General features: G+C 38.7%; 1 protein-coding gene across 7 annotated transcripts in view; it reads right to left on the reverse strand.

The window, feature by feature from the left end:
* Positions 1-26825, reverse strand: part of PLXNB2 (plexin B2) — a 253069-nt gene that overhangs the window by 9010 nt on the left and 217234 nt on the right. For all 7 annotated transcript variants that reach the window (XM_039726868.1, XM_039726862.1, XM_039726864.1 and 4 more), the window contains 15 exons: positions 24159-24295; positions 23346-23513; positions 22241-22349; positions 20264-20491; positions 19598-19774; positions 19003-19142; positions 17905-18005; positions 15450-15679; positions 14273-14454; positions 13446-13512; positions 13185-13331; positions 9792-9948; positions 8647-8747; positions 7668-7752; positions 1568-1722 (listed from right to left, as the gene is read on the reverse strand). In XM_039726868.1, the coding sequence (XP_039582802.1) occupies positions 1568-1722; positions 7668-7752; positions 8647-8747; positions 9792-9948; positions 13185-13331; positions 13446-13512; positions 14273-14454; positions 15450-15679; positions 17905-18005; positions 19003-19142; positions 19598-19774; positions 20264-20491; positions 22241-22349; positions 23346-23513; positions 24159-24295 (2184 nt within the window). The remainder of the gene's footprint in view (positions 1-1567; positions 1723-7667; positions 7753-8646; positions 8748-9791; positions 9949-13184; positions 13332-13445; positions 13513-14272; positions 14455-15449; positions 15680-17904; positions 18006-19002; positions 19143-19597; positions 19775-20263; positions 20492-22240; positions 22350-23345; positions 23514-24158; positions 24296-26825) is intronic.

The following is a 26825-nucleotide window of genomic DNA, read 5'->3' on the forward strand; positions in this document are numbered from 1 at the left end:
TTTAAAAAATCAGTTACATTGTGTTACAAGCTGAACTCAGCATCTTTTATTCCTATGGACATAATCCATATGATGGCCTTTATCCTGAGTGCTAAGAGCGACAAAAAGCAAACAATTTCTTAGAGCAGTGACTTTGTAAACTGCCAACAGAATAAAGACCTGCTAAAGCACAATTTTATGTTCTAGACTCAAAGGTTGTGACTTCACTAGAGATCCTACGGTTTGCACAGAAAGGTTTGTCTTCTGCTTGACAGAAGAAGCAGAAATTGGTTGCTACATTTACCCTTCAGGATCATTGTGCACATGAAATAATTTTTAGACACTTTTTAATGGCTTTGCAGCTTCCCTCATGCAGTTTCTCTGACAGCAGAGCAGTGCAATTTTTACAGAGACTGAGAGGAAGAAGTACCAGTGAGCATTTGCCATTTTTATTTAAAGGCAAGCACATAGGCCTTATCAGACATCCACTCTGACTCAGGATCCATGGAGCCCAAGGAGTGAAGTGTCCAGAAAGGCTGTGTTCTTGGATTCTGGCATCCCGCTGGGTCTTAGTAATGGCCCCTTGTTTTAGAGAGGACCCTGTTGAGGCCACACAGAGCTCACCCCCAGGCAACTGACTGGCCCTACAGACACCTTTGAAGGGCTGCATCCTCCTTCCAACCATGACTCCAGCTGACAGCCTCCAAACAGGGAAGGGACCCAGATGGTAAGGAGCTCTAAGATATTCTGCTGTCAGCCAGAACACACAAGTCCCAGGGCTGAAGGGGTATCTGTGAACTCAGCTGTAACACCTCACCAACATTTTATGAGTCAGTAAAGCTCCAGACTTGGTAATAACCTATAAAATGGCTATTGGGAATACAAAGCAGTGGCTTTATCATCAGAAGAAATGGATGCAAGCATGTTTTTGGCTCTTCATCCTGAGTCTATGTCATCTATCTGAAGACTTCCCTTCATATCCACTTCCATGCTTGGACAAGTGGCCTTAGCTGGAGCCAGACTGACTTCATTTTCACAAAAGGAGCCTGGCTTTGTGGTCATTAAACATTAATTCTTTCTCCATGGAGAAATGTTTAAAAAAATTATTTTGCTCATTGTCAATTCTTCATTATAGGCACTAAAAATACTCTAAAAGGACTATTATTATTTGGAAACATTTTTTTTCTTTTTGGTTTTACTGGAACATTGATCACATACAAGAACAGGGAAATATAATGGGAAATAGAAGAGTTTATAAAGCATTCAGTACAAAAGAAAAACCCAACAAAGTATTATCTAAACAGGTGGCACAGAGCAGAATATCCATCTTTGTCTTGCCAGGAAAATCCTTATTTAACGATCACGTAATCATGGTTCTCAGCTTTGATCAGGAGTTGTACGTTATCTCTTTCCCAGTAATGCTCCTCAGGGCATATTAATCACTTGAAGCCTTGAACACCAGCTTGTATGTGCATGACACATAATTCAAATTGCAGACGAACACATGACTAATATTTGCATCTATTTCCTCAGTTGTATCTCAAAATCTGTAGGAGTAAAGTGTAACTACAGCACATCTGAGCCCTACCTTCACAGAAAGAAGTCTGGTCAGGTAGATCTCTGTAATAGCTTTGGTCCTCTCTTTTTCTTTCACACTGCCCCGCTTTGATTTACCTTCATCCATTTCATCCACTGGCCGGACTAGATGCCAGACCTTATTTTCATCTTCCAGGAGTGCATGCCCTAGAAACAGTAATTGCAAAAATTATAAAAAACCTCCAACCTTAAACCAGCAACACAAAAGTTATCCTATACATATATACATGTTCCCTATCGTTAACATGCCTGTCCTCTTGCCAAGGGGATCTAGATTACTCTGTTCCTGTCCAACACACACAAGTACTAAATGTTCAGTTACACAGAGCTGAAAAAACTTGCTTTTGTCAAGACCAAAGGGAAAGGAAAGAATCACACAATAGGAAAATTTCTATTTGGTCATTGTCATGGCTCAAGCCAGGACAGGGATAATTTTTGCAGTAGCCAGGAGGGGTCATGGCTGGGTCACGGAGGTTGCTCTAAATCACCTCGTGTCATTGTCACAGGTGAAGAGAAGGGAGTTTCCTCTGTGGGGAAGGGATTCCTTCCAGTGGAGTAAGTGTGGAGGGAGCAGTAATGTCACTTTCAAGCTGGAGGGAGCAGTGGGAGTAGGATAACAGAGGGAGCAGTCAGGTCCTGTCTGTGGTTGGGGGCTTCCATGGTGAGCAATAATGTTTCTTTTCTTAAATCTGCTGTCATTAGTTTTCTTTTCTCAACACTTTGCTGTTTACAGTAAATAATCTCAACCCATGATTTTTACCTTTTGTGTCTCCCATTGTCCTCTCCATCCCACTGCAGGGGAGGGGGAGCTGGAGGGGAAGTGAGCAAGCAGTGCATGGCTTGGAGTGGTAGAAGAATAAATTGGATAATACCATTCCTAAATCACGACAGTCATGTAAGCACAGTATGTTTTGAGGTTCACACAATTAAGTTCTTTTCTTCTTTGTGAATTCTCAAAGACATGATCAAGTTATAGAATCCTAGCTAGGTCTGACCCCATAGCCACCACAGAAATAAAAATTGCAGCCTACTCCTGGTACAACCTTTTCTCTAGGTAACACCATTACAATTCACATCTTTACTCCAGTTCCTGAGGTCAAAGTATGGTACCTCAGTTCAAACCTTCCTTTTATCAGCATTTGATAAGCACCACTTGACTTTGTAGCTGAGTGGAGGAAAAATACATCCCTTCACTGAGATGACATGAACTCCAGCAGCCAGAGATAATGACTGAAGTAAATTCATATACATTATAATAAGTTTTTTAAAAAAATTGTTTGTCAGTATTCATAGTTTAAACCGGAGGGACTGACTCACATCAAGTCTGTTACAATCAAGCAGAAGCAGGAGTAAGCACTTGGATGACAATGACAGCTTGTCTGGTTACAGTGCCTCGCTGTGCTCTCTGGGGCTTGGCCATGCACCGTGCAGGGCTTGGACTAACAATCACACAGTGCATAAATGCAGTTTTGCATTTCAGCAGCACACTACTGTTCAGACAAACTCCATGCCTAAGGAGCTTCTCTTACAGACAGTTCTAAAAGAGATGACACAATTGTTTTAACTTGTCATTAGTATTCCTTGAAAAGGGTTTATGTGTCACTTTCAAATGTCCTGGTTTTGTTTGTTCTTCCTTTAATCCCTGAACTTTTGCATCTACTTGGCATAGTCCCTAAAATCAATGGTACTTTTCCAGTGGAAGTTATTGAATCAGTACATCTAAAATCATTGACATCTTAAAAATATGGAAGTTATTTTTCCCATAAAAATTGTGATTCAGCCCCACTGTACAAATCATTTTGCATTCTGCTAAGTTTTATGCCTTAATATACGCCTCTAACATAACTGAATCCCAGTTACAGCACAAAATATCAGTTTTAAATTGCATTAACTTTGACCGTAATGGTTAATTAACTAAGTTCCTCAACAGCTACATTGAATTTCCCAGTTTGCATGTACATTCGATATTTTACATCACAAGGGAAAATAACATTTAAGAGTAATCTGGCTAAGCCAACACTTTTGCTTGAATCTACTTTATATATTCTCATGAAAAGCATTAGTTATGTAGTCTTCTGGGACATTTACTTCTTTTTAACAAGGTAGGAAAGAAATATAAATCCCACATTAAATTACATTGTCCTTTGAGAGTCCTTAATTCAACTTGGAAGTTCATGTGAATGAAGCCAGAAAAAATAAAAGCTATCACTTTATTTTGAAGCAGCTGTGATTTCACAATAGATGCCATTCATAGCAATCATCTGCCAGTGCAGTAAGAACCACTGCTGGGCATGAAGTATGGAATTTCTTTTGCAATCCCTGTTATTCACTTTTGGAAATTAACAGATCAAATCACGCAGTTAGACTAGAAACTATATTCCAGCCTTATGTCAGTTCTTTGGTACACTCCTGCTTTGAATCAAAGGAATTTATTCTCTCTTTGCCCTCCTGGTGGTATATGGTCTAGTTTAACTTTGGACAGAAGGGAAACAGCTAAAGAAGTTTCCACTGAGATCACTGGCTCTTACATGCAGCTGAGTTTGTTCTGTGTTTGTTTAGCAACAGCAGAATTGGCTACTAGTGGATAGTAGTTATTTCATAGGAAAGTAAGGATCAAGAGACTGCAGCTCAACCAGATGAACTTCTGCAACCCGAAGATCTCACTTCATTGCTATAAATAGCAGGAAGAAAGAGGAAGAGAAATTCATGGACCAACAAAACATGTCAGCAACATGGTTGCTAAGAGAAAATAACAGTTTTATGAGATAATATTTTCCTCAATGGAAAAGTAGGAAATGAAGAAAATAAAAGATAGGGGAAAATGCCTCCTTTTTATCTCCTTAGTTGCACTAAGCATCAAACTGTAAGCAGGAAGAAGATTGTGTCCAGGGGGTCAAATGCTTCCCCCTGAGCTCTTTATTCTTTGGCCAATATAAAATAATTATTGGGGTGTTGGGGGGAGTGTTAATGGCAAAAATTGACTGTGCTGACTAATTACAGTGGTAGGAACCATGATGTAAACATCAGACAATGCAGCCCCTTTCCCCTTGTGTGACCTGCAGCAAATTATCTTCCTTCTAGTCTCCCCTACCTCATGAATACTGTTCCATGGAGATGGAGGAAGGGCTGCCCTAACTGATCTGCTAATTAGTATTTCTGATCTGCAACCCTGTGTCTATTTTTATTCATAATTAAAAAAGAAAAAAAACTCCAACAAAACAAACAAAAAAACCACCTCAAAACATAATATCATGAAAAAAACAACCAAAATAACAGAATGTGTTGTTTTGGTTTACAGTTCAGTACAGAAATACTAGTATGAAATTGCTGGAACCATTCTCCTTCTTGATACAAATTAGTAACTGCATTTATTGTCTCCAGAAGCAAAAGATGCTGCATTTAATTTGTCACAATCTCCAGCTTCCAGTGTCTTCCTGTTAAAAGCTCGGAATAAAAGCAGCACAGAAGCAATGCCAGGATTTAGAGCAACATCTCTGAACATGGTTTTACATTTTCGGTTGGTGCAAAGCCTCCTACTTTGGCTGACAGTCAATGGCTTCAGCTGACACTTCTCAATGCTAAAGGTGCAAGTTAATGAGACTGAATAAAAGGAAATCCACTTCGTCACAAGCCTCATTCATAGTCAGGATAGGATTTCTGTTTATTCAAACCCTGTAAATCCCTGTGCCATATAAATGGGTATGTGTGGGAGGGGAAGCCTCTGATCCTCTCCTCTCCCTTTTATACAGAGTGTCTCACAAATCATGGTCACAGCAGGCTCTTACTTTGTACCAGCTTTGTAACATTTTATAGCTTTCCAACAGAACAAGTTGGCACCAGATAGCTCTGAGGACCTTACAGTGCTAAAGAAAGCAGGGTAGCTTGGCATGAAACACTGTCATCCCAAATTTGTACACTACCATGGTGCAAGACAGGTGTAGAGAAGAAACATGGTGGAAGATGTTAGCACTTGATACTTTGGGATCTGAATTCTCTGCAGACTTTTCTCTAACATACAAGAGCCCTTGTGTGATTGCACTGGCCCCAGAAGTCTGCTTTTCCTTTACAATTTAGTATGCCACACAGACATCTAATGAATCCACCTTGGAGTAGAGATTATGCTTGTTCAAAGAGATTCATCATACTGAATCATATTGAATGATATAATTGCAGAGAAGAAGGAACTGAAAAAAACCTAACCCAAGAAAAAAAGAAAAACACTAGATCTTGTCCTCTACTGCCTGTCACAGGGGTAGAGAGGTGAAGAGGATGAAGAGTTGTAGTGCAGAACAGAAGGTTGATATTCTATATCAAGAAAGCAAAGCAAGTTAAGGGCACCACCAAGCTCCATTCACAGTCCACTCCACTTATTTAGAGGTGAGGTGACCATAGTCCCAGCCACCAGTGCAGCCAAACTGAACAGGGACTAGGAATCAGCACCTTGCCTGGCTGCACTCCACTGCCTTCTGCATTAAACTGGATGGCTTTTTGAATTAACATGCTGGGTTGGCACCTGCTGTGACAGAACAGTCACTGCTTGGCCAGCTATGCCAGGCACGTGGAGTAAAAGGGTGAGGATAGCAGCAGCAGTGTAGACATGACCATTAGAAGACTCTTCTTTCTAGTGCAAAAAAGTCACAAAAGAAAGAATGCAGGAGGACAGAGTAAAAAGTAAACAGTAAGTAATTCTGCCCATCTTAATTTCCTGTCCAACACTCAAAACAAATGAAAGTCTGAACCTTTCTGCTAAATAGCCATGTATGTGAGAGCTATGAGCTGAGACCCATCTTTTTGAAAAATGTACATTTCTGGCATATTATTTCCAACTTGTTTAACTGCCCAGCCCTCAAAACGTATTAAATCTAAGATCAGTAAATCTGTTTAAAGGAATGAAACTATTACGTGAAGTAATGGCCTTTGCAATCAGTGCTAGAGAGAAAAGCATATCAAATGAGTTCATGGGAGGAAGAATGATCTCAACAGTTATTGTTCCATAAATCTAAATTCTACCTCATGTAAAATAACTGAATATAAGAATAAAAAAAACCACAGAGAAACCGAACATCTGAAGTCAGTAAAGGAAATACATGTGACAAAGAACATATATTCACAAGTAAATATTGCCATAAAAACCCGAGTGCATTCAAGGCTGTAATGGATATTGTGTCTCAAGATATTTTGAAATATAGAAAATTGGTCTAGATGGAATACTAACACAAAAAAGTAAAAGCTTTTAAGATGGGTTGCAAGCTAACAAGTTTCTTCTGTGTTGCGAAGTCCAGCATACTGTAGAAGACAGCAATACAAGAATTATGCATCAGATGCTTTAGTGATGTGAAAGAGAAGAAACATTACAAGGAAATTCCTGATGCTCACTTACAGAGGATTGAAAACCTCAAAAACAGCAATGAAATTGTGAAAAATGGTGCAATCTAATAAAGTGACAAAATGCATGGAACAATCAAAGTCAACTAAAAAGCCCTGGGAAAAAACAAGTTAGCATAGCTGGTGAAACATCACTCAAAAGAAAGGGAGACACAAAATCTGAAGGTATAGAGATAAGTTTGCAAGGCAACACAGTTGTAAGAAATGCTACAAAAAATTACATCAGATTCATTATGTCACCTAGAGGGGAGCTAGTCTCCACTGTGGTTTATCTAGAACACTGCATTTAATTTTCAGTCTAATAAGAAGTGAAAGAAATTTGAAGAGGAACGTGAGTAAAGGCTTTAGAAAGGAGAAAAAGAGATAAAGCTCTCGGAAGATGGAATGTGCAGTTTGACTATAGCTGTAGTGTGATTAAAGAACAAAATATGGAAGGAAATGTTTAATAAGAGTGCTTTCTATTAAGTTGGGGTATGGACTCACAGCAATCATGGTTAAAGTCCTAGGGTTTAAGATTTTTATAATGTGGGCAAAGAAAACCATTGCAAGTGTACAGTGGATAACACAACAAATAAATCCTACATAGTCAGGTGCAGAATATCTAGCTCCATGGAACTGTTTGATAAACAAAATCAAAACGGCAGCATCACTATGTGTGTTTTGACTTCTGGTCATCTTGGAAGGTAGGGAAGCCACAAGACACTTACTTTCCCCTGGGACATCTTGCTGATTATCCTCTGGCTGCTGGGAAATCCCCATTTTTGATAAGATGAGCGTGGCACCATCTCGGACCTTTGAAAATAGAAACACAGAGATATTCTTTGAAAGAGCCGTGTGCTACTGAACCTCTTTCTTAAACCCTAAACTGGGGTTCTTGTGATTGGTTGCAGGGAATCTATGACAAATGCTAACCTTCCTAGGCTTCTTAAACAACCGGCTCTGCAATTCAGGACAGACTGCTCCCACTCCCTAAGAGAGCCCATCAACACCTCCTCTGAGATAACTGAAATATTAGGAGCATTTTTGAGGCTTAAGTGGTTCCTCAACATGGTGTGGGTGCCCTCTGGACAAAAATGGGGTTTATCATGAAGAATCAGACCTGTCTGTTTTCTTAAAGAAAACTAACCAACTTTTCTCTTTCCCAGTCAGGATTAATTGTTGTTAGAAAGCAATAAATAGCATAAAAAGGAAAGATAAGTGTGTAGTAGAGTGCACAGTATGAAACCTAAAACAGACGTACAACAGCATCAACATCTACTCTCCTGATTGAGCTTTTGAACAAACCAGACCAACTCAAAATCTATTTAGCAGCACAGCAAGGACAAAGACAATTCTCAGGGGTAGGAAGTCGTGGAGAAAAGAAAAGATGAATATGAGGCCCAGCAAAAAGCTGAATGTTCAAAATGGAATTTAGATTTGGATACTTCAATGTTGAGGAAACCAAGGTACTGGCATTTAGCTTTTTTGTTTTTATATAAAATGCTTAGGCAGAATATCTAGACCCAGCATTTCACAGTGCAAACCTTTTACTGACTAGACCCAGATTCGTGTTTTAATTTTGATTCTTTATCATCTTTTCTAGGCAACCTGTATGTACCACTGAAATTGCTCCATCAACAAATAATGACTTTATTTATTACAAGAAAACAGGCAAGAGGTGTGAACAACATTTTTGAAACATCTTACATTGTAATGCATTAGTGTGTTGATACGTTTCCATCTGCCATCTCTTTGGGATGTTAAATCCAAGTCTGAGAGGATCTGTGCAGTAGAACCTGGACGCCATTCTAAAGGGCAATTAAAGTGAGAAAAAACAGTTTTTAACAATGTGTAAAAATAACTACTGCAAGGAAGTTTTACAGACCCACTGACACATTGTGGAACATCAAAAGAAATAATGCAGCATATGCCCCAATGTGTGTTTTTTATTGCTTAATCATTTGGCCTTTATTACAGAAGTTTGACTGAACTATTCCTAACCATGCATATGACTTCTGATTATCTTCCATAAAAACTTAAATTCCTTCTCATAGAATTCAATAAATATACATAGTAAGATCTGCTATCGGTCCAAAACAGAGTAGGATTTCATGGAATAGAAAAGACATTTTTAGGGGATTTACTAGGATTTTTTCTGAAGTGCAAGAATTCCATCTTCTACTTTCAGATTAATGCAGTAATGAAAACATTGAAAAAAATATTAATTGGAGCTTTAATGCTGAGTCTATTAGACCTTTTAAGGAACACCATTTCCTTTTTTTTATCAAAAAGAGAACAGCTATTTTGAAAGCCTTCAAGGAGGATGATTTTTCAGAGACTAAGTGGTACATCATCTCCTAAAAGTGCAGTTCCTGTAAGTTATAATTCTTTTGAATAACCATCATTAAGGCAACTAAAAATCAGTACCAGTTTCTGAAATTGCATCATTACTTCTCCATCAGTTAATTATCCATGCTGTCATTATCACATTAATTAGTACCTGAGATACTGACTCTGTCAGACATGAATTCATTTGTGCCAATAGTCATTAACAGGCTCTTGCAATGCTGATGACAGTTAACCAAAACTTTAAGAGTCAAAAAGCCCTAACTCATAAGAAAACATTAATTTTTAAAGCATATTCTGATTGCTGCAAAATGCTGTATTTTTTCATTCAGCTGAACATGAATTGAGCTTTAAAAAAAAATCAAAAAACAAAAACCACCAAAAACCAAACAACAAGCCAAACCATAACCAAGCAATAAAATCCTCTTATAGACATTTTTTCAGAAAATACAGAGTCACACAACAGATCTCACCAGTTCAACATAGTATCACAAGTAACTACATACCAAGAACTACACTGTCAGCTTTTGGCCACTGAGAACACGGCAGGTTTCGATAGACTTGGTCTATTATCTTTTCCTTTACTTGTGATATGGTATCACAGTTGAGCACTTTCACAGGTATGGAATCATTTCCTCCCTCTTGCACATATACATTAACTGTCTGTGAAGAAAAGAATGTACAGGGTTATTATAGCAAATCAGTGCTGAATTACCTCTGAATCTGTTTTTCTGGGTGATTTAAATGCAAACAGTATCTGAAATTCACCATGCAATAATTACTGCACAGCAACATATATTTGCAAGGGAAGTATTTGAAGGATCTTTTGCTGTTATGCAGCCAACCAGCCATCATAAATTCCAGTTAATTTCTCCCACTATGACAAGACAGAAAAGATACAGAGTAGATTTAGTCATGTCTAATATGGTAATATTACTATGTCTTGGGAGTTTATTAAAGAGAAACACGCAAGAACAAAGCAGTTGGACCATTGACTTCTTACATGCTTTACATTTAACCTGATAATCCTAAACATAAAAAGGCCAAGTATTTCAGTGCTCAAATTCCATGAGTTTCCAATAATAATTTGAAGTGTACTTTGTTGGCCTCCTCAAATATTATGTGCGTTTGCCTTCCTTTATGCTTTCTTCATGGCAGTGGTTTTAAAGATGAGCAGACTACTTCTGTACATATGGTAATTTAACATGGCTCAACTGATGAGCAGTGAGTAGTTCACCTCTCCAAACTTTACTTCCTGTTACCTCCTGCTCATTAAACACACACATATACACATATGTATATATAAAAGTAATTTCTATCATCTTATGTATTTGAATACCTCATTTACTGCCTACTGTTGTCCTAATAACTCTAATAGCTGCAGGGAATACACCTAAATAGCTTATGCTAGTTCTAGCATTTTAAATATGACTATTTTCTGATAGTATTGACATGGTTTTCTTAATGTTAAAGAGAATTTCTTGAAAACCTGTAATTTGCTAAATCTAGAGTGATTTTTTTGAAAAGTTTTGCTATATAAGTGTCAGTTTCAATATAGACAAAAATAAGAAAACCATGGCCAGAATACCTCCCCAGAGGGAAACCCCCCCCCCTAAAAAAAAAAGACCCCAATAAAATATTATGAAAAGCATCTTTCTTTCACTAGCTGAATCAGTATTACAGCTTAGAGTCCTTGTGGATCTTTTGCCAGTCAGGTAAGTTAGGAGGCCAGGCACATGTGAAGCACTGCAGCCCTCAGATACAGTCCTGCCAAGCACAATGCCTGAATTTATCACATCAGACCTCAGAAATAAACTTGCATAGCTGGTATTTTGAGAAAGTGAAGAAAGGCTATGCCATACGGCAGTCAAATTAAACATGATTGCACTGTCCCTTGACAGACTGCTCAAACTAATCATGAGATTTCACCTTCCTTTTCCTATTAGCTTTATGGTAATTAGACATGATTTTGCTGCTGGTTCAGTATGCAGCATGTCAGTGTAACCAGTGATGCAAAACAGATTCATCTTTTAAATAAGAACAATTAGAGAGCAGACAACTGCTCTATGCTGTACTTACCCACCTTGTCTCACTTTCAGGCAGAAGTGAAGGAATTAACTTATGCTTTAACCTACATTGGTGCACAAATGCTCCCTAACTGTTCAACATCATCATCATGCTAAAGATCCCAAAAACTAATGGCAATAGTACCCCCTCCATAATCTTTTATCATATATATGTACACATATACATACATCTCATCAACTTCCTTGCATGCACATACATAAAATATTTGTTTGATGGGAAATCTGTAAGTCTGGACCAAATGCTGCTTCTGCACAATGTTATAATGTTTAGTATCTAGCTAATATGCATGTTGTGCCCACATCTGATTGCATTCATGAATTTTCTGCTTCACACTGAGTCATATAGCTTAATTGCAGGTTCTTTTTTTTAATGAAAAGAAACAGCGCAAATAAAGAATTATTGCCATTAAGACTTACATGCTGTACAGTTTTGCTTTCCATACACAACAGAAATTATAGCCAGCATCGCCAATCAGTGTGTTTTCTCTGGATGGCATTTATAAAGATGTACCTAAACTAATCCCCAAAATATCAGTTAAACTTAAAATTTCTTCTTGCCCAACACATTCTTCATCCAGATACTCTAGGTCAGAGTCTGGTGACTTCATGAGAGCAAGTTCTACAGAACTCTTCTTCCATCAGCCCTCCCATCAGCATCCTTTCAGAATACATAAAATGGTGACTTTTTCCCCCCCAAGCAAGGACTAAATAAAGCTTTTTATTACATTTCTTTTGTATGTTGCATATATGTCTCTGCATCTTTCTCAGTTGAATACAACTACAAATGACTCCTAAAATGTCAATAAAAAAGAAGTTAGAAAGGGAAAAAAATAATGAATTGGTCTCTGAAGGACAGTCTGTGCATCTTTGATGTTCACTACACTGTGCCCTGAAGAAAACCAGCAAGACTGTCAGAAAGAGTAAAACTAGATTTTACACTCCCTGAGGAGCTAAAGAGTGGGCTGCTTAAATTTTTGCAAAAAGGACAGTGTATCTCTGTTCTGGAGTATATTTGAAAAGTGGTGAAAATTTCTGACAATGAACAGAATTAATTTAAAGCAGAATTCTTAATAGAAAAGAACTGGACCATGGCACTGGTGGTCAGATACAGGGGGAGGCTGAGTTCAGAGGGGGAGTTCCCTTGCCAGGAATCTCCATTTCCTCCCACTTGAAGCCACTAACACAGGTCTCCAGAACTGGCTGTAGAGACACTGTAGGGAATTATTTTCCCGAGAATAAAATAAACAACTTTCAATGCCAGTTAGGCTGCCCATGTTCAGGAGATCTTGACTCACACAGAAAACAATGTAGAAAGAGGTTCATAAAGTGCTCTGGAGATTGCAGAGCCATCTCACAGGACTGCAGAGGAGCACAATCTGGTATATTAATAAAATGATCTCTAAAATGCTGTTCAATATGCTGATTAGCAGCAATCACAAGGGAGAAAATCTGAAGTTCAGGCATAATGGCAGTGCAAGAATTCTGCAAAAATCAATTGCCAATGAATTTAGATGGGAAATGGGTAGGAGCCAAACATCCTGACCATTTTTCAGACCGACTGAAAAGTATGAAAAGGATTTATTGAAATGGATTCTGCACTGGCAGAATTTGAATTTTACTTTAGAAGATACTTTATAATTTTTTTTTCTTGCTTGGAGACTTGCTTCAGTCAAACTACTGACAATCTTGTCCATGACCAGAATTTTTATGCAGTTTGCAGTAGTCTAGAAAACCGTGTACAGATTTAACACTACAGGAATTAATTTTAAAATAAAAAATTATTTTAAAATCTATTAATGATGCTTTGCTTACCAACTGTGTGTACTCCACATCATCTCCCAGTAAGCCTGTGTCATTCAGTGTATACTTTGCTTTCTTCAGCACAGCATCCACTGGGCCTTTTTCTACCTGGTGTTTGATAGCCTTGAACAATTTATAAAGAGGCTCCCCAGCATTGTCCTATGTAAAGGAAAGGGAATAAATAAGACGAAATCAAAAGACATACTCAGTGCAGCTTTTTAAAGTATTACTGATTAAAGAAAACCGCCACAGGCAACAGTCTTCAACTCTTACCTTAAGGTACTGATATAAACAAATGGACATCCAGTTAGACAACATTCTCTCAACAACCGTTTCAGATCTGAAAAAAATACCAAAACAACAACCCTGAATATAGTAAGGGCACTTAATGACAAGGTTTAAAAACACCCCCACTGCTTGCTTGAAATATAATATTTTTACATGCTTAACTGCATTCAGTCTTCTAATGCAATGATTTCCCTATAGAGTCTTGAAAGCATATACTTGCTTTAGGATAAGTGCTTTGTATTGCTCATCAGTCCTGAGTAGGTGCCTTCATCTCACTGCTGAAAAGCACACATCCTTTATTCAAAATCTTAAATTGGGTCTACCCTGTGACAGCTAAAAACTTAACCCAGTTGTGCAGTTACTGGGAAACAACCTACAGATTACAAAACTACAACTACACAGAGCAAGATCTATTGAAATTTATTGGGAATAACAGCTGGGTTAAAACGCTAGAGCAAGCCCTCACTGAATGCACAATGTAGCTGATTATGTGTACTCATTATGGAGGTGATGTGTGGTATAAATGCTAGATCATTAGGAATAAAGTTAGATTAAAAAGTAAATGAAATGTTCCGTGTGGTATTTCAAAGTAAGGCAGGTGATTCTACACTGCAGTATTTGAATAAGCAGTCCTGTCCAGCATCCTGCTGGTGCCTTCCACAGCTGCTCCTGGTGGGCTTGTCTTGCTAATATGCTTGGGCCAAGTTATTTCTGATTTTACAGATAGCCGGCATTTCACCACAGTCACATCACAGAAGAAACACATTTACAGAAAGCCAGAGACATACAGAAAATATGACAATCATTCAAACCTTCTTAGCATCAGCTTTGGGTTTTTGGCCACAACATACTGCTCCATCAGTTCTAAGAACAGCGTCCTCATGATGTCAGTGTAGTATTCTAGTTTTCCATGTAAAGCGACAGTCAGTAAAGATGCAAAATACACTTTAGCTCGAGCAGAGAACTCCCTTTGGTTTTCCAGCGTGTGAATAAACTGAAAAAGAAAAAGATGTGAAACGAAGTCAGATTACAGGTTTCTGAAGAACCTCAACACTTGTCTGCTCTAAGAAGACAAGAAATATTATTTTAATATTAAATCTCCTAAGCACTGAATCAAAAAGTTTTCAGAAGTTTGAAAGAACTTATACAAAAATGTTGCCTAAATTTTGATTTTAGATATACAGTGTACTAGATCGACCTAAGGAATGCTTACATAATTATCTAAAAGCTTATCTAAAAAGGATGTTTTAATTAAATGCAAAATAGTGCTCCATGACAATTTTAAAAGAGAAAATTAACTCCCCTCTCCCCCAAATTCCCAGTCCTTTCACATCACATTACAAAGACACTAATGTAAGTACACCTGTAAATGTGCTCTCATCTACCATGAACTCTAATTCTACCATTAACTAGCTCAGCACTAGATCCTCGTTTAAAAAGGAAAAAAAAAAAAGAGAAAAAGCTAGAAGACTAAATCTATATTTAGGTGTGACAATGAGCTTCAGTATTTGAGAGTGAGCAATTATAAGTCTCTTCAGAGCAGCTGTGAGCACTCATCAGTCTTGTTGAATAGGCCACTTGAGGAGCCTCTACCTTCATTGGGGCAGAGATTCTGATACATGGCTGTCCACAGGTGACTCCTGTGGGGAGCCAGGATGGAATCAGCACTCTCTGATCACATTTCTTAAAAGGCTAAACCAAACTTGTAACACCAGTTTTTATGCCAGATTGGGAAATAGCTGCTTTTTACAGGCACTGCAATGCTGACTAACTCCATATTACATGACATGGCACAGAAATGTGAGATCTAACATGGAGCTCTGGCTGTGATGCCACATATCTGCAGTGGTTACTGTGAAATCAGAACCACATGAAAATCACTTATTTTAATTAATTTTTGTTCAGTTGTGCTTGCAAGCCTGCTGTCTTGCACACATACCCACAGGTATTCCTAGCTAAGAGATGACGTGCATCTACTTCAGTACTCACGTTAATGAGAAATGATTTGCTGTTGAGGAGGTTGGAGAACTGGTACAAAGCCTGCTCCACGGTCTGACGCCTGGCCTCAGGAATATCCAGCTTTCCTGTAATCATCACATCTTTCTCTCCATCTTTGGAGGGCAAGAAGAAGACTCTGTCCGTGTATGTTTTGTAGTCTAGTACCGGAATTCCAGCCTCGTTGATATCATTTGTCTGATCCTCCATCTCTATCATTAGATCTGCAATATGCAATGCAGTTTAATGGTTCAGTTTAAAAATTCTGCAGGTTTTTTAAGCAACACAAGCTCTTTGAGTGCCTTGTAATAGTGAAAAAGCAACTCAGCAGTAAAAACTTATTTCATCTCACATTTTCTCTTGCTATTTTTAACAATCATCCTATTAACTGTAACCACAGCTAATCCTATGGTGACATGAGGATAACTGCCTTTAGCACTGATGGCTTCCTTGTTGCTGCCTATCTGTAAAAGGACCTTTATGGTAACTGTGTGAGTTCATATAGATGAATGTAGGATTATAGCACAGAACTAGAAAAAGACATTTCAATATTTTTCGTCTTGCTTTGGTTTAAGTTTTCTTTTTTCCCAATCCATATTCTATAACCTCTGAGTCTAGTTAGTACAGAAAGTTATTTTAAAAACACAGCAATCCAGGAAAGAGAGGTTTAAAGTGTAAAGCAAGCTAATTTAATAGAAAGGAAGGGGATGGCAGAAAGGAAGAAGGTTAAATGGTTCACTGAAATGGATGGAAGTATTTCTGCGGGACTCAAAAGCCTGAAGTTTTTAAAAGGAACAAAAATTAGAGTCATCCTTTGGAGCAGCTACTCTAGCTGAAGGCTTTCCAATTACCCAATACTGCTGATTGATTGGAACACCATGTTAATTAATATAGCGACCTATTTTCTCAGGGGTTTTATTGCTCATTCATTTGCCTCCTTATTTTATAGCATTCATCAAAGATGAGGGATAAAGAATCTTCTTGTTTCCCTCTGTGTGGTATTATAACTTTCTTCCTGTTGTCCCTTTCCTTGGCTTTGTTCTTGTGTATTTTAGAGAGTTTGCACTTTGTGCTGTTGACATTACTGTTTCACAGTATGGAACCAGAATGTCTTTTGACTTATGTGTTTTCATTTAACTGTTAAGTCAAGGTGGATGTAGTTTAGGAACTGGATTACTCCTTGGATGTGCATTCTACTCCCCCAGTGCTTGTACTTCGTGGAGCAGAGAGAAAACTTTCAACCCAACATGTAGTAGGAATGTGTAACTCTCTACTCTTGCCCCAGCAAGAGAAAGGTACCTTCCCCTTTCAGAAATGGGTATGAAGTGCCCGGGGAGAGATGAAGAGAGGGAAGGAGAACCTTGATAGATCCTCTCACAGTTCAAAATGCAGTTTGAAATGAAGCTCATTTGGGATTGACTCAAACATTTGCTTCTAGTTTGTGTCCAGAACCTGGAAGGAGTTGGTTTTCCAGAGAAAGCGAGCTTGTACAAGTAAAGAACATCCTGTCCCAGAAATGCCAGAAAAACAAGACTGAGGGAGGCTTCCAGGATGGCTGAAATCTTTAAGATATCCTGAATTTCTTAAATTAATGTGAAACTCTAACCTGAAATTGCTGTTTTATTCAATCTTGCTTTTTAGCCACTGTCAATATGAAATAGTATTTTCTCTGTGGCAATAAAGCATGTGGGTATTTTTTTAATAGAAATTATTTCAACATGACCCAACAGCAAGTATAATTCAGATAATGAGGTGACATTTCATGGTAATCATTTAGGCCAATATTTGCAAAGTTTGCACTCAGATGCCTAATTTAAGTGTTGTGATGAGTAGTCCAACATGCAAAAATGCTGAGCCTTCACATGTCCTGCTGCCTTCCCTGGGATGATGCCTCTACATTTACACAGAACAATTAGCTAGCTCCTCTAATCAAGCTTAAGATTTTCCCATGGTGAACAGGGCAAAATGCTATTTTTTTTCTGTGAGTGTACCAAATTATCCCTTTGTATGCTGATGACTGCAAATAAATTTTGCAGCTCTGAAAACAGTTTTTGATGTGCATACATTGCACACACAGTCATTTGTGCTAAATATTACGTGCACTGTTAATCACTACAAAACATTCTTATCTTTCTGTAAATGGCCAATTACATTAATAGCTATAAGTAACCCCAATCTCAGCTAGTTTCTACTCCCAATTTCTAAATCTGTTCTTCCTTTAGACTAAAATAATCAAGCTATTTTAATAACCTCAGCTACCTATTTTATTTTATTTACTTCTCTCACACATAGTAGCAAAATATCTGCTCTATGTCAATGGCAGTAATGAAGACTACTAAGATGTATAGATTATTTCTTCCCAGAAGACAGTTCTAGTGAGCTAGCACCATTCCTCCAGCATGTCTTGATTGCTGAAGAGGACCCACAGCAGTGAAAATATCTGTAATACCTGTGAACTCCTTCTTGCACCGGTCTCTGACACTCTCCTCCAGGCCTTCAAGTTGTGATTTAATTTTTTCATACTCTCGTTCTGCTTGTTGGCTCTTGCGTCTTTGTGGAACAGAGGTAAGATTAAAAAAAAGTTACAAAATGCAAAAGTAAATAATTTGCAACAGCTCTGAGAGGGAAGCTCAAGGACTGGAAGAAATTTTCATGGATTTGATTTTTTAAAATACAGCAGAAAGAAAGTGGAGGAGAAAAACAGCAACAGTGGCCAAAATCTTCATTCCATGTAAAGCAACTTGGCTCTATCATGGGCTGGTTGCTTCAAAGCAGACTTGGGCCAGTAATTTAAAATCCAGTAAGAAGTAGCTACAAATGCTTTCAATCATATATCAAGTACAGGAACTCAGTTTGAGCAAGGATTGCTTGCAACATGTCCTGTACTGGCTCTAAGCCACCCAGGACGGTGTCTGGGATCAAACTCAGAAGGTGTGATGGAGGTTCACAAGAACTGTATAGCACATCCACCCCTTCCTGAGAGACAGTATGAGGCTCTCATTACTAACCTTAAAATTGGACTAAGTAGGTTTTAAGTGAGATACAGACAGATATTCTGGCCCTTTATGAAGCATGAATTCCAACATTAATGATCGAGTTTGTGCGTAGGTAATTAGCTGGAGAAATGAAAATGATCCCTTAGTAAAAAACAACCAGCTCGAACATACAGTGCTGACTGAAGCAGCATAAATGTTCTTGGGTATTTATACAGAATAAGTTATCCATAAGTTACCTCCTCCACAAGTGCCACTTTAGCTGCCATTTCAAAAGGGTATGTGTGCCACTCAGTCTGCAGTTGTTTACTTGGGAAGCCTGGGACCAATTGTGTTTATATATAAAGGAGGGACTGGGCTGACTGACACCAAGGAATTTGGCATGCGTGAGAGGAATAAATTGGTGCTCATACATATTTCCAGCTGTAACTCCTTTTCTAAACTCTGCAGCTCATAAAAAAGATGAAGACAGTTTCTGTAGACTGAGCTGAAAACAATCAGGTAGTACCTTGAAAGCTTTAGGAAAACAAAAGCACCTAATTAGAAGAACTTACCTGTAGCAGATGATAGAAATGCCGATGATTACTATCATAGGAATAAGTACCAGTGGCAAAATTAGATTCAGTGGGATATCACTCACACGGTTATCATATTCTACCCTTCCAAGGATCCATTCCCGGAGTCCAAATTTTACCTAATTAAATAAAAACAGACATTTGTCTCAAGAAGTGCAAATGTAAGGTCGTCCACTTCTCAGTTGTGCTCTAAATTCTTAGTAATTTTCACAAGTGAATTTCTAGCTCAAATGTCCAAACAAAGGAAATACTTCTGAATATTTTAAACCGACTTTGGGTCACTAGCACTTTATTCCATGAAGTAATTTAATTTTGCTCAGCTGAGGAAGAAAAATCCCCAGTCTGTCTGGCTAGAGTTCTAAATTTCGATATAATGAAGGTATTTGGCAGCCTTGAGACTGCTCTTTACGTGTGACATCTTTTATACAGTAGGCAGAAGCTGGAGGAAGAAAGAACTGCAAAGAGTTTCTTCACAGTACTACAACAACTTTGGAGAACAAATTACTTCAGTCAAGAGGCACTGTAACAGTGTTATTGATATGTGAAACTAAATTCTACAGAAAAGGAAACGTACAATGAATTCGGGAAGGTTATTGATGGTATCTCTCTTCTGCCGTTTCTTTGGTTGAGGCTGTACTTCTGGTGGCTCACAATATAAGTCCGTTTCAGTTAGAGTTTTTATATTGCAAGGCTCATCTCCCACAAAAGCCTGGGCCTCATCTATCGTCATGGCTTTGTTCAGGTTACTGCCCTAGACAGAAAATAAAAGGCTGAGTTATCATCACAAAGTCATGTGGGACAAGAAATCCTGAATTGCAACCTTCAATTTGGATCACTTTCAGCAGCAGATATGATTTGCACTGCAGCTTACAGAACAGCAGGGTGATTGAGAATTAAGTGATTCCCCTCCCTTCCTTCCTGGTGTGAGATGAGATGTCCCTTCCAGTTCCTGGGAGGTCTGTTGGGGAGGGCATTTCCAAATGCAAATGCCAGACTCAGCAGGAGGGGGGCATCCTCAGCAAACCCAAAATACAGCTAAAAAAGATAGGCACTCTTTCTGAGAAAGGGTGTGGGGAGGAAAGGGGAGCTGTCAATGTTCATCATCCAGCAGAGGTAAGGAACTCTACCAAGAATTTGGGGTATGGCACAAAACATCTGTTAAGCCTTTGAGAAAGGAACGAAAAATTCCATACATGCTTCAAGGACAAAATGAGCAAGCACCAACTTTTGACAAGTTTACCTTTGCATTAATAAGTTTGTTGACTTGTTTTTTGATGCCATCTGTGAAGTTTTCAAAAGTTGGGTCTGCAACATAGGCAAAGGAGTGGCTCTCATTTTTTACAACCAACTTATAATGATCCATTAGAATAACAGTGGTAATGTTATAGTTTTCTGGGTCTTCCAGTATTGGTGGGGAAGAAAAAACCACTGTCGTTTCATTAAGCCTTGTAACATCCTTTCCATAAAACTGTAAGAAAGAAGACAAGAAGAGGAACATGCACATTTTAAAGTCTGATTCCTTTCTGTACATAACTGTTGATAACTTTAGACTGTAGAAACAAAACCACTGAATTTATATCCTCTCCATACAGCAGAAATAACACAGTATGAACTATTTTTGAAAAAGAAGATGAAATAAATTTGTTGATGGCAATAAATCATTGATTCACTGTATTCCAGCAGAAGAAGCTTGCCTGCAGAAGAAGCTTGGGCTACAGGTCAGTTTCCATTGCTTCCAATTTGAGTGGCTCTTTCCCACTGGGATGATACTGTCAAGTTCCTCTCAGATTAGGAAGTTAACATGTCACCCTTAATCCTGATCATCTTCTGTACCTTTGAGTAGCTTGGGTTGATTCTTTTCTGCTTACATCATATAACACCTCACTGGATTTCAATACAATCATTAAGTGACATTTTGGAATAAAATTCCACAGTTGTCACTTAACCACTTAAAGTAGCACCTCAGTTCACCTGTCCTCCATCCCCAATTCAACAAATGTTTTTACCCTGACACTTTCAGTCATTCAGTAACATCAACCACAGGCAACAACACTAATAGGAATCCTCAATATTTATTCTATCACCACTTCTGTTTCTCATTTCATGACTCAATGCAACTAGACAGCTTCTCCCCAACATTTCTGATATTGTCATGTAAGTGAAAGCAAACCAAAAGATTAGAAAAGCTGAGTAGTTTTCAAAGTCTTAACAAAGAATGTGTGCTATAGGTAATGCTGACTTAAGCCAGCGAGTTGAGCATATATAAGAGGAGGTGTAAGAAATGTTGATAAACACTGTCAAGAATGCTAAATAGACTTTATATTGTCCTGGGAGTCAAGATTATCAAGATAATTACCTTTTGAAGTTTATGGCCTAAAAATGTAGTTTTCCTCTTAAAAATCTTTAGGAATAGGGTGCCAATGTATCCCAATGTTGCTGAATTTGGCATACTCTAAAAGCTGAGTCATGCATATAGTACAAAACATGCACATTACAAACTCTTTATGGATCACAAGACAGTCTTACACTGAAGAGCCAGCCTTAGCAAGAGTCTTATAATGTTCTTACTGGAAGATCACTTTTTGGTCTAAATCAATTAAATTGTGATCTTCACGAGAAGAGGGGGAAATTGATGCTATTGGTAATGTCAGTTCCTCTTAACAGGAGATGCAAGAAGGGGTTTTTTAATGCTATTTTTTACAACTTTTTGTGACCTGTTGCAGGTGGAATATACATGAAGCAAAAAAAAAAACCAAACCAAAAAACAAAATAAACCAAAAACAGACCAAAAAAGAAAAGAAGACTTGGTTCATTGAGTTGTCAGAAAATAAAAGGCACTGATTGTGCAAAGCTGAGTAGTCTGCATTATCTAGATTTAGATCCTGCTTCAGGGAAATTGCTAATGGCTGCAGGGGGGAAGAAGGAGAAAGAAAAAACAAACACTTCAAAATTCTGAAAGACATATTTTATCCTTATCCATATTGAATTAAATTAATTTTAGAGCAGAAGATTGTGAAGTGCAAGTGAATATAAGGCAAGATGGTAGGAAAGTCAAGATCTTCCACAGGAACACCCTGAACAGACTCAGAAATCTGTTCAAACCTTATTTCAGTCCAAGCCCAGTGGAGTCCAGTGGGAATGTTTATATGCAGTTTTTGAACAGATTATATGTTGTACATCCAGTATTATGCCTTCGGTGGAAAAGAAAGAAAATTACCTTTTTTTGATTCATCCTCCCTGCTTCTGGACGCTCTGCATATATCACCAATGAGAAAGACTGGATGAGCTCAAAACCAGTTCCAGTTACTGTAATATTTCTTCCTCCACTGCAAGGCAGAATTAAAAAAGAAGTCAAGTCATTGGCAGACTACCACAGCTACAGACTGCTTCATCCTGCACTGCTACTGCTTCCACTGGAAAACCCTATATGTAACGCCTATATGACATCTGATACCCTACAAAAAGGACTTCTGTTAAAGCTATTGATGACAAAAGCATTTAAAAGATCAATGTCAACTTAAAACTCTATTTAAAACAGCAGAATTGCAAAAAATACAAATTGCTTTGCCAGGATTTTTGGCTGTACATTGATGCCAATCTTTGTGTGCTTTACTTCTCCAATGTTACTATTAAAATCACTCTGCCTACGATATACACATAGAGACAAAGCTGGGAGTATATTTTCCACAGGTCTGTAGGGACCTGGCTTCTCCATTCCCTTTTATTTGCAGCACATTGTTTAAAAAATAATACATTCACATAAGAAGAAGAAGAATGAATGCAATTTTCCAGTGGGAATTAAAGTCATTGAAGTGACATGGATTTAGAGGGATAGTAAACCTCAAAGCAATCCATAAAAATAGGCTTTAGTTTACATAGAAGTAAAAAAAAGTAATTTGAATTCTTTTGGGTAAATCACTATTGATCTATCAAAGAAAAATTCCAGGCCCCAAAGTCACCCAACCAAAAATGAAAAGGAAACATTAAAAACAAATCCTGTTTTACACAAGTGATTACTCAATATTCAAGAAGATAGGTGCTAATATCACCACGAGAAGCCACAGCCAAATTTATTTTTAATGTTCTGTTAGGTCATGATGCTACACTTTTTATATTGACCTTTGAAAAGGGATAAAAATTGGATGTAAACAGAATTCTTTCAAACATCAATTGCAGTTAAGACCACAAGCTCTACCTACTAAATTTGTGCATTGATAGAGTATAGGAGTTTATCCCAAACAATTCTATATTTAATATTTTTATTACCTATTACACATATTTTAAACCAGTTGTGAAGAAAGGTATGGCAAACATTTCGTTACCTGCTGAAGCTGTTTACTGGCAGGAATTTGGTGACAGTAGGATTCTCACTGTATGTGAACAGCTGTGGTACAATAATTCTTGTGCCCCCATAGTTCATTGTGACTAGAACAGGTTCAACCTTATTGTTACGTCCTGTAATGCAGATGATCTCATCTCCAAATTCAGTACTAGATTGAAGAAGAAAAAGAAGAGGAAACATCTCCTGTTACTAACATGATGGAGTTTGGTATTCTCTTACTGTATACTCCATAACAAAAATACCAGAGTTCTATTTTTGCTGGGTACAGTAGTTATGAGAGGAGATAACATTTCCATCAGTTCACATAAGCTTTTAAACAAAAGAGATATAGGATGTAACAATGAACAGTGTACAAACACAGGAGCAATGCAATGTCAGCACACTTAGTATCCTTCCTTTTTTTTTGAGAAAAGACAAGGGCAACAAATAATAAAAGGAAAAAAAGGGAGAGGAACACACCATGGGAGACTAGAAAATTAATATTTTATACAGAACCACTGAGGACATGCTGAGTGAAAGCATGGGTGGGTTTGAAGAAGCCAGTCTACCAGAGAAAGCCAAAAGTGGAGAAATTATTGGACATCTAGATTCTCCCACTTAAGATGTTTTTATAGCTGCTCCTTCCACCGAAGCCTCTAAGTGAGTTTCTGTCTGAATGTTGCATGCAGAACTCCATTGCATGGGAGGAGTCACAAAGATAGAGACAAAGGACTTGTTTAATTTATAAAGGGCAGAAAAGGTTGCTGCTTTTTTAGGACACAGCTCTGTATTTTTAGTTACTCAGGCTACGTACACATTGCAAGGCTGGCTACCGACTGTAACTTGAACATCTTTCTTGGAACCAGTGGCCAGATTTATACCAGAGATGGTAAGTCTGGTTCCACCTGCTTGTGGACCACTTTCAGGTCTTATTTGAGAAGGATGCGGTTCCTGCAAAGAGAAGATGGTCAAACTAAGTGAGTAAATTAAAATAAAATTTATACCAGTATTATTTAGTTTAATAGGTAATACAAGTTTAATATTACTACCTGAAAAAGAATAAAAGTAGAGCAATGACAGACAAATCTTCTAAAATAAAACAAAATCTTTTACTATTCATGTTGAAATAAGTAAGAGATAATGTGAATACACTTTTTTTCTTTATTGTACTTTATGAGACTTTATACAAGTTTCAATTCCCTATCACAAAATGTAGAGTTAGCAGCCATTAAGTTTGTGAGAGCTTCCTGTTGGACTTCCTGATTTCATACTTATTTTAAGATTTCTCTCTTCTTTATGGCTGAGTCTACCTTCATCTTTCCTTACCCTTTCCTATATTCTGTGTCAGCTACAGAAGACAAAGAACAAGGTTTTCATAACTTGCACTAAACAGAAAAAATATAAAGATTCCCTTTATCTCATAAGGCTCTCAATATCTGTGGTAAAAACTGTTAACCTATCCTTAAGTAATAAACTTGCAAAGAAAGAAAATCAAAAAATGCTCAAATTGTCTTAATGTACCTAGAACCTTGGAGTGGGTTCCTTAAAACCAATTAAATCAAGCAGACACATTTCAAATTGTTATAAAACTTGTTTTATATTTAAATTTCTCAAGAACTTCCCTCCTTTTGTTCTCAATTCAGTCTTTGTTTCAATGATTGTATTCTGGGAGCTCGAACGAATACCGTAAATTAACAGTGAGGGCTTTTCATGAGCAGCGTGATTTAATTACTTTGTCACTAAGTAGTTTCTGCTTCCAGTCGAGAAAAGCATCCTTATTCAGGACCACACTGAAGCTGCTGAATCAAGAGGATGATGGAAGCCGAGCAAGCCGCGTGATGTGAGCCTCCAGCTGGTCCTGGGTGACACTGCCTACTGACCCCACGCCTCACCACACCTGCAGATGGGTGACACTGCCTGCTCACCCCATGCCTCACCATGCCTGCAGACGTGCCACAGCCCTCGTGCCCCTGGGGACACAGCTGCTGTGCCTGCAGGCAGCACTGTGCCCTGGGCAGGCAGCACTGTGCCCTGGGCAGGCAGCACTGTGCCCTGGGCAGGCAGCACCATGTCCTGGGCTGGCAGCACCATGTCTTGGGCAGGCAGCACCATGTCCTGGGCAGGCAGCATATCATGACCTGGGCAGGCAGCACTGTGCCCTGGGCAGGCAGCACCATGTCCTGGGCAGGCAGCACCGTGTCCTGGGCAGGCAGCATATCATGACCTGGGCAGGCAGCACCATGACCTGGGCAGGCAGCACCGTGTCCTGGGCAGGCAGCACCATGTCCTGGGCAGGCAGCACCATGTCTTGGGCAGGCAGCACCATGACCTGGGCAGGCAGCACTGTGTTCTGGGCTGGCAGCACCATGCCCTGGGCAGGCAGCACCATGTCTTGGGCAGGCAGCACCGTGCCCTGGGCAGGCAGCACCATGCCCTGGGCAGGCAGCACCATGTCCTGGGCAGGCAGCACCATGTCCTGGGCAGGCAGCACCATGTCCTGGGCAGGCAGCTGCCCTGGGCATTGCACACAGAGACAGGATGCCAGGTCTAAGTGCGTGGCTGGTGCATTAGGCTGGGGCATTGCTATGAGGGAACCTGATCCTGTGTTTGCTGAAGCATACTAGATCAAGACCTTAAGGCAGGCTGTGAATAGGTGATGCCTTTTCTGATGTACAGCTGTACTGCTTCACCACATTGAAATAGGCTTTTCTTAAATGAGTTGAAAAAAGTAATAAGCTTATTTCCCAGACTCATGTATATTTGTAAATGACAGCTGTTCTCCCCCTCTTGCATAATCATGCAAAAATGGTTGACTGATAATAAAGTCCAGGCTTGGGGCTATTTCATATGAAGGACATGCAAATAAAGAAAGAGGAATGAAGTTTGAAAAGGTCCCTTGCTGATGAGGGTTTCCTTGATCACTATCACACAGCATTGAGCTTCCACTTGAAGAGGAAAAGCCCTTCTCAGAGACAGACAGAGACAGAGATCAACATGCCCACCTCTTCCTAGTCAAGCAGCAAACCCCCTTCTCTCCCTTTGTTTTGCTCAGGCACAGACCATCTCTGTGACAGCTTACAGCTACAAAGCCAAGGGCCCACCAATTGCAGGGAGGAAGGGACTGATATACTGCATTTCTGTTCAAAGCTCGGTGAGTCATCAACAGGTTTGTAACAAGCAGCAGGAATCCATAAAAATGCATCCAGCTGACTTCATGGTTACTTTACAAATTTATTTTATTGAAGCTCAGATATTATAGAAGCATGGAGAACTCTTACATGCTCTGCTTTTTTTTAATACTTTCATGTCTAAGCAACTTCCCTCTGAAGGAATGCATCATGGTTCAGCACACTTCACAAATCCACAATGACAACCGTAATTTGCTCTCGAGTCATTGAGCTTTAGGAATATGCTTTAACTAATTGGGTGTCAATTGCTTTTCTTCCCCGAGAGAAATCTGTTTGTAAACCCTTCACTCCTC

Source organism: Passer montanus, unplaced genomic scaffold (assembly GCF_014805655.1).
Source record: "Passer montanus isolate IOZ18808 unplaced genomic scaffold, ASM1480565v1 scaffold6, whole genome shotgun sequence".
In the NCBI taxonomy this organism is placed as follows: domain Eukaryota; kingdom Metazoa; phylum Chordata; class Aves; order Passeriformes; family Passeridae; genus Passer; species Passer montanus.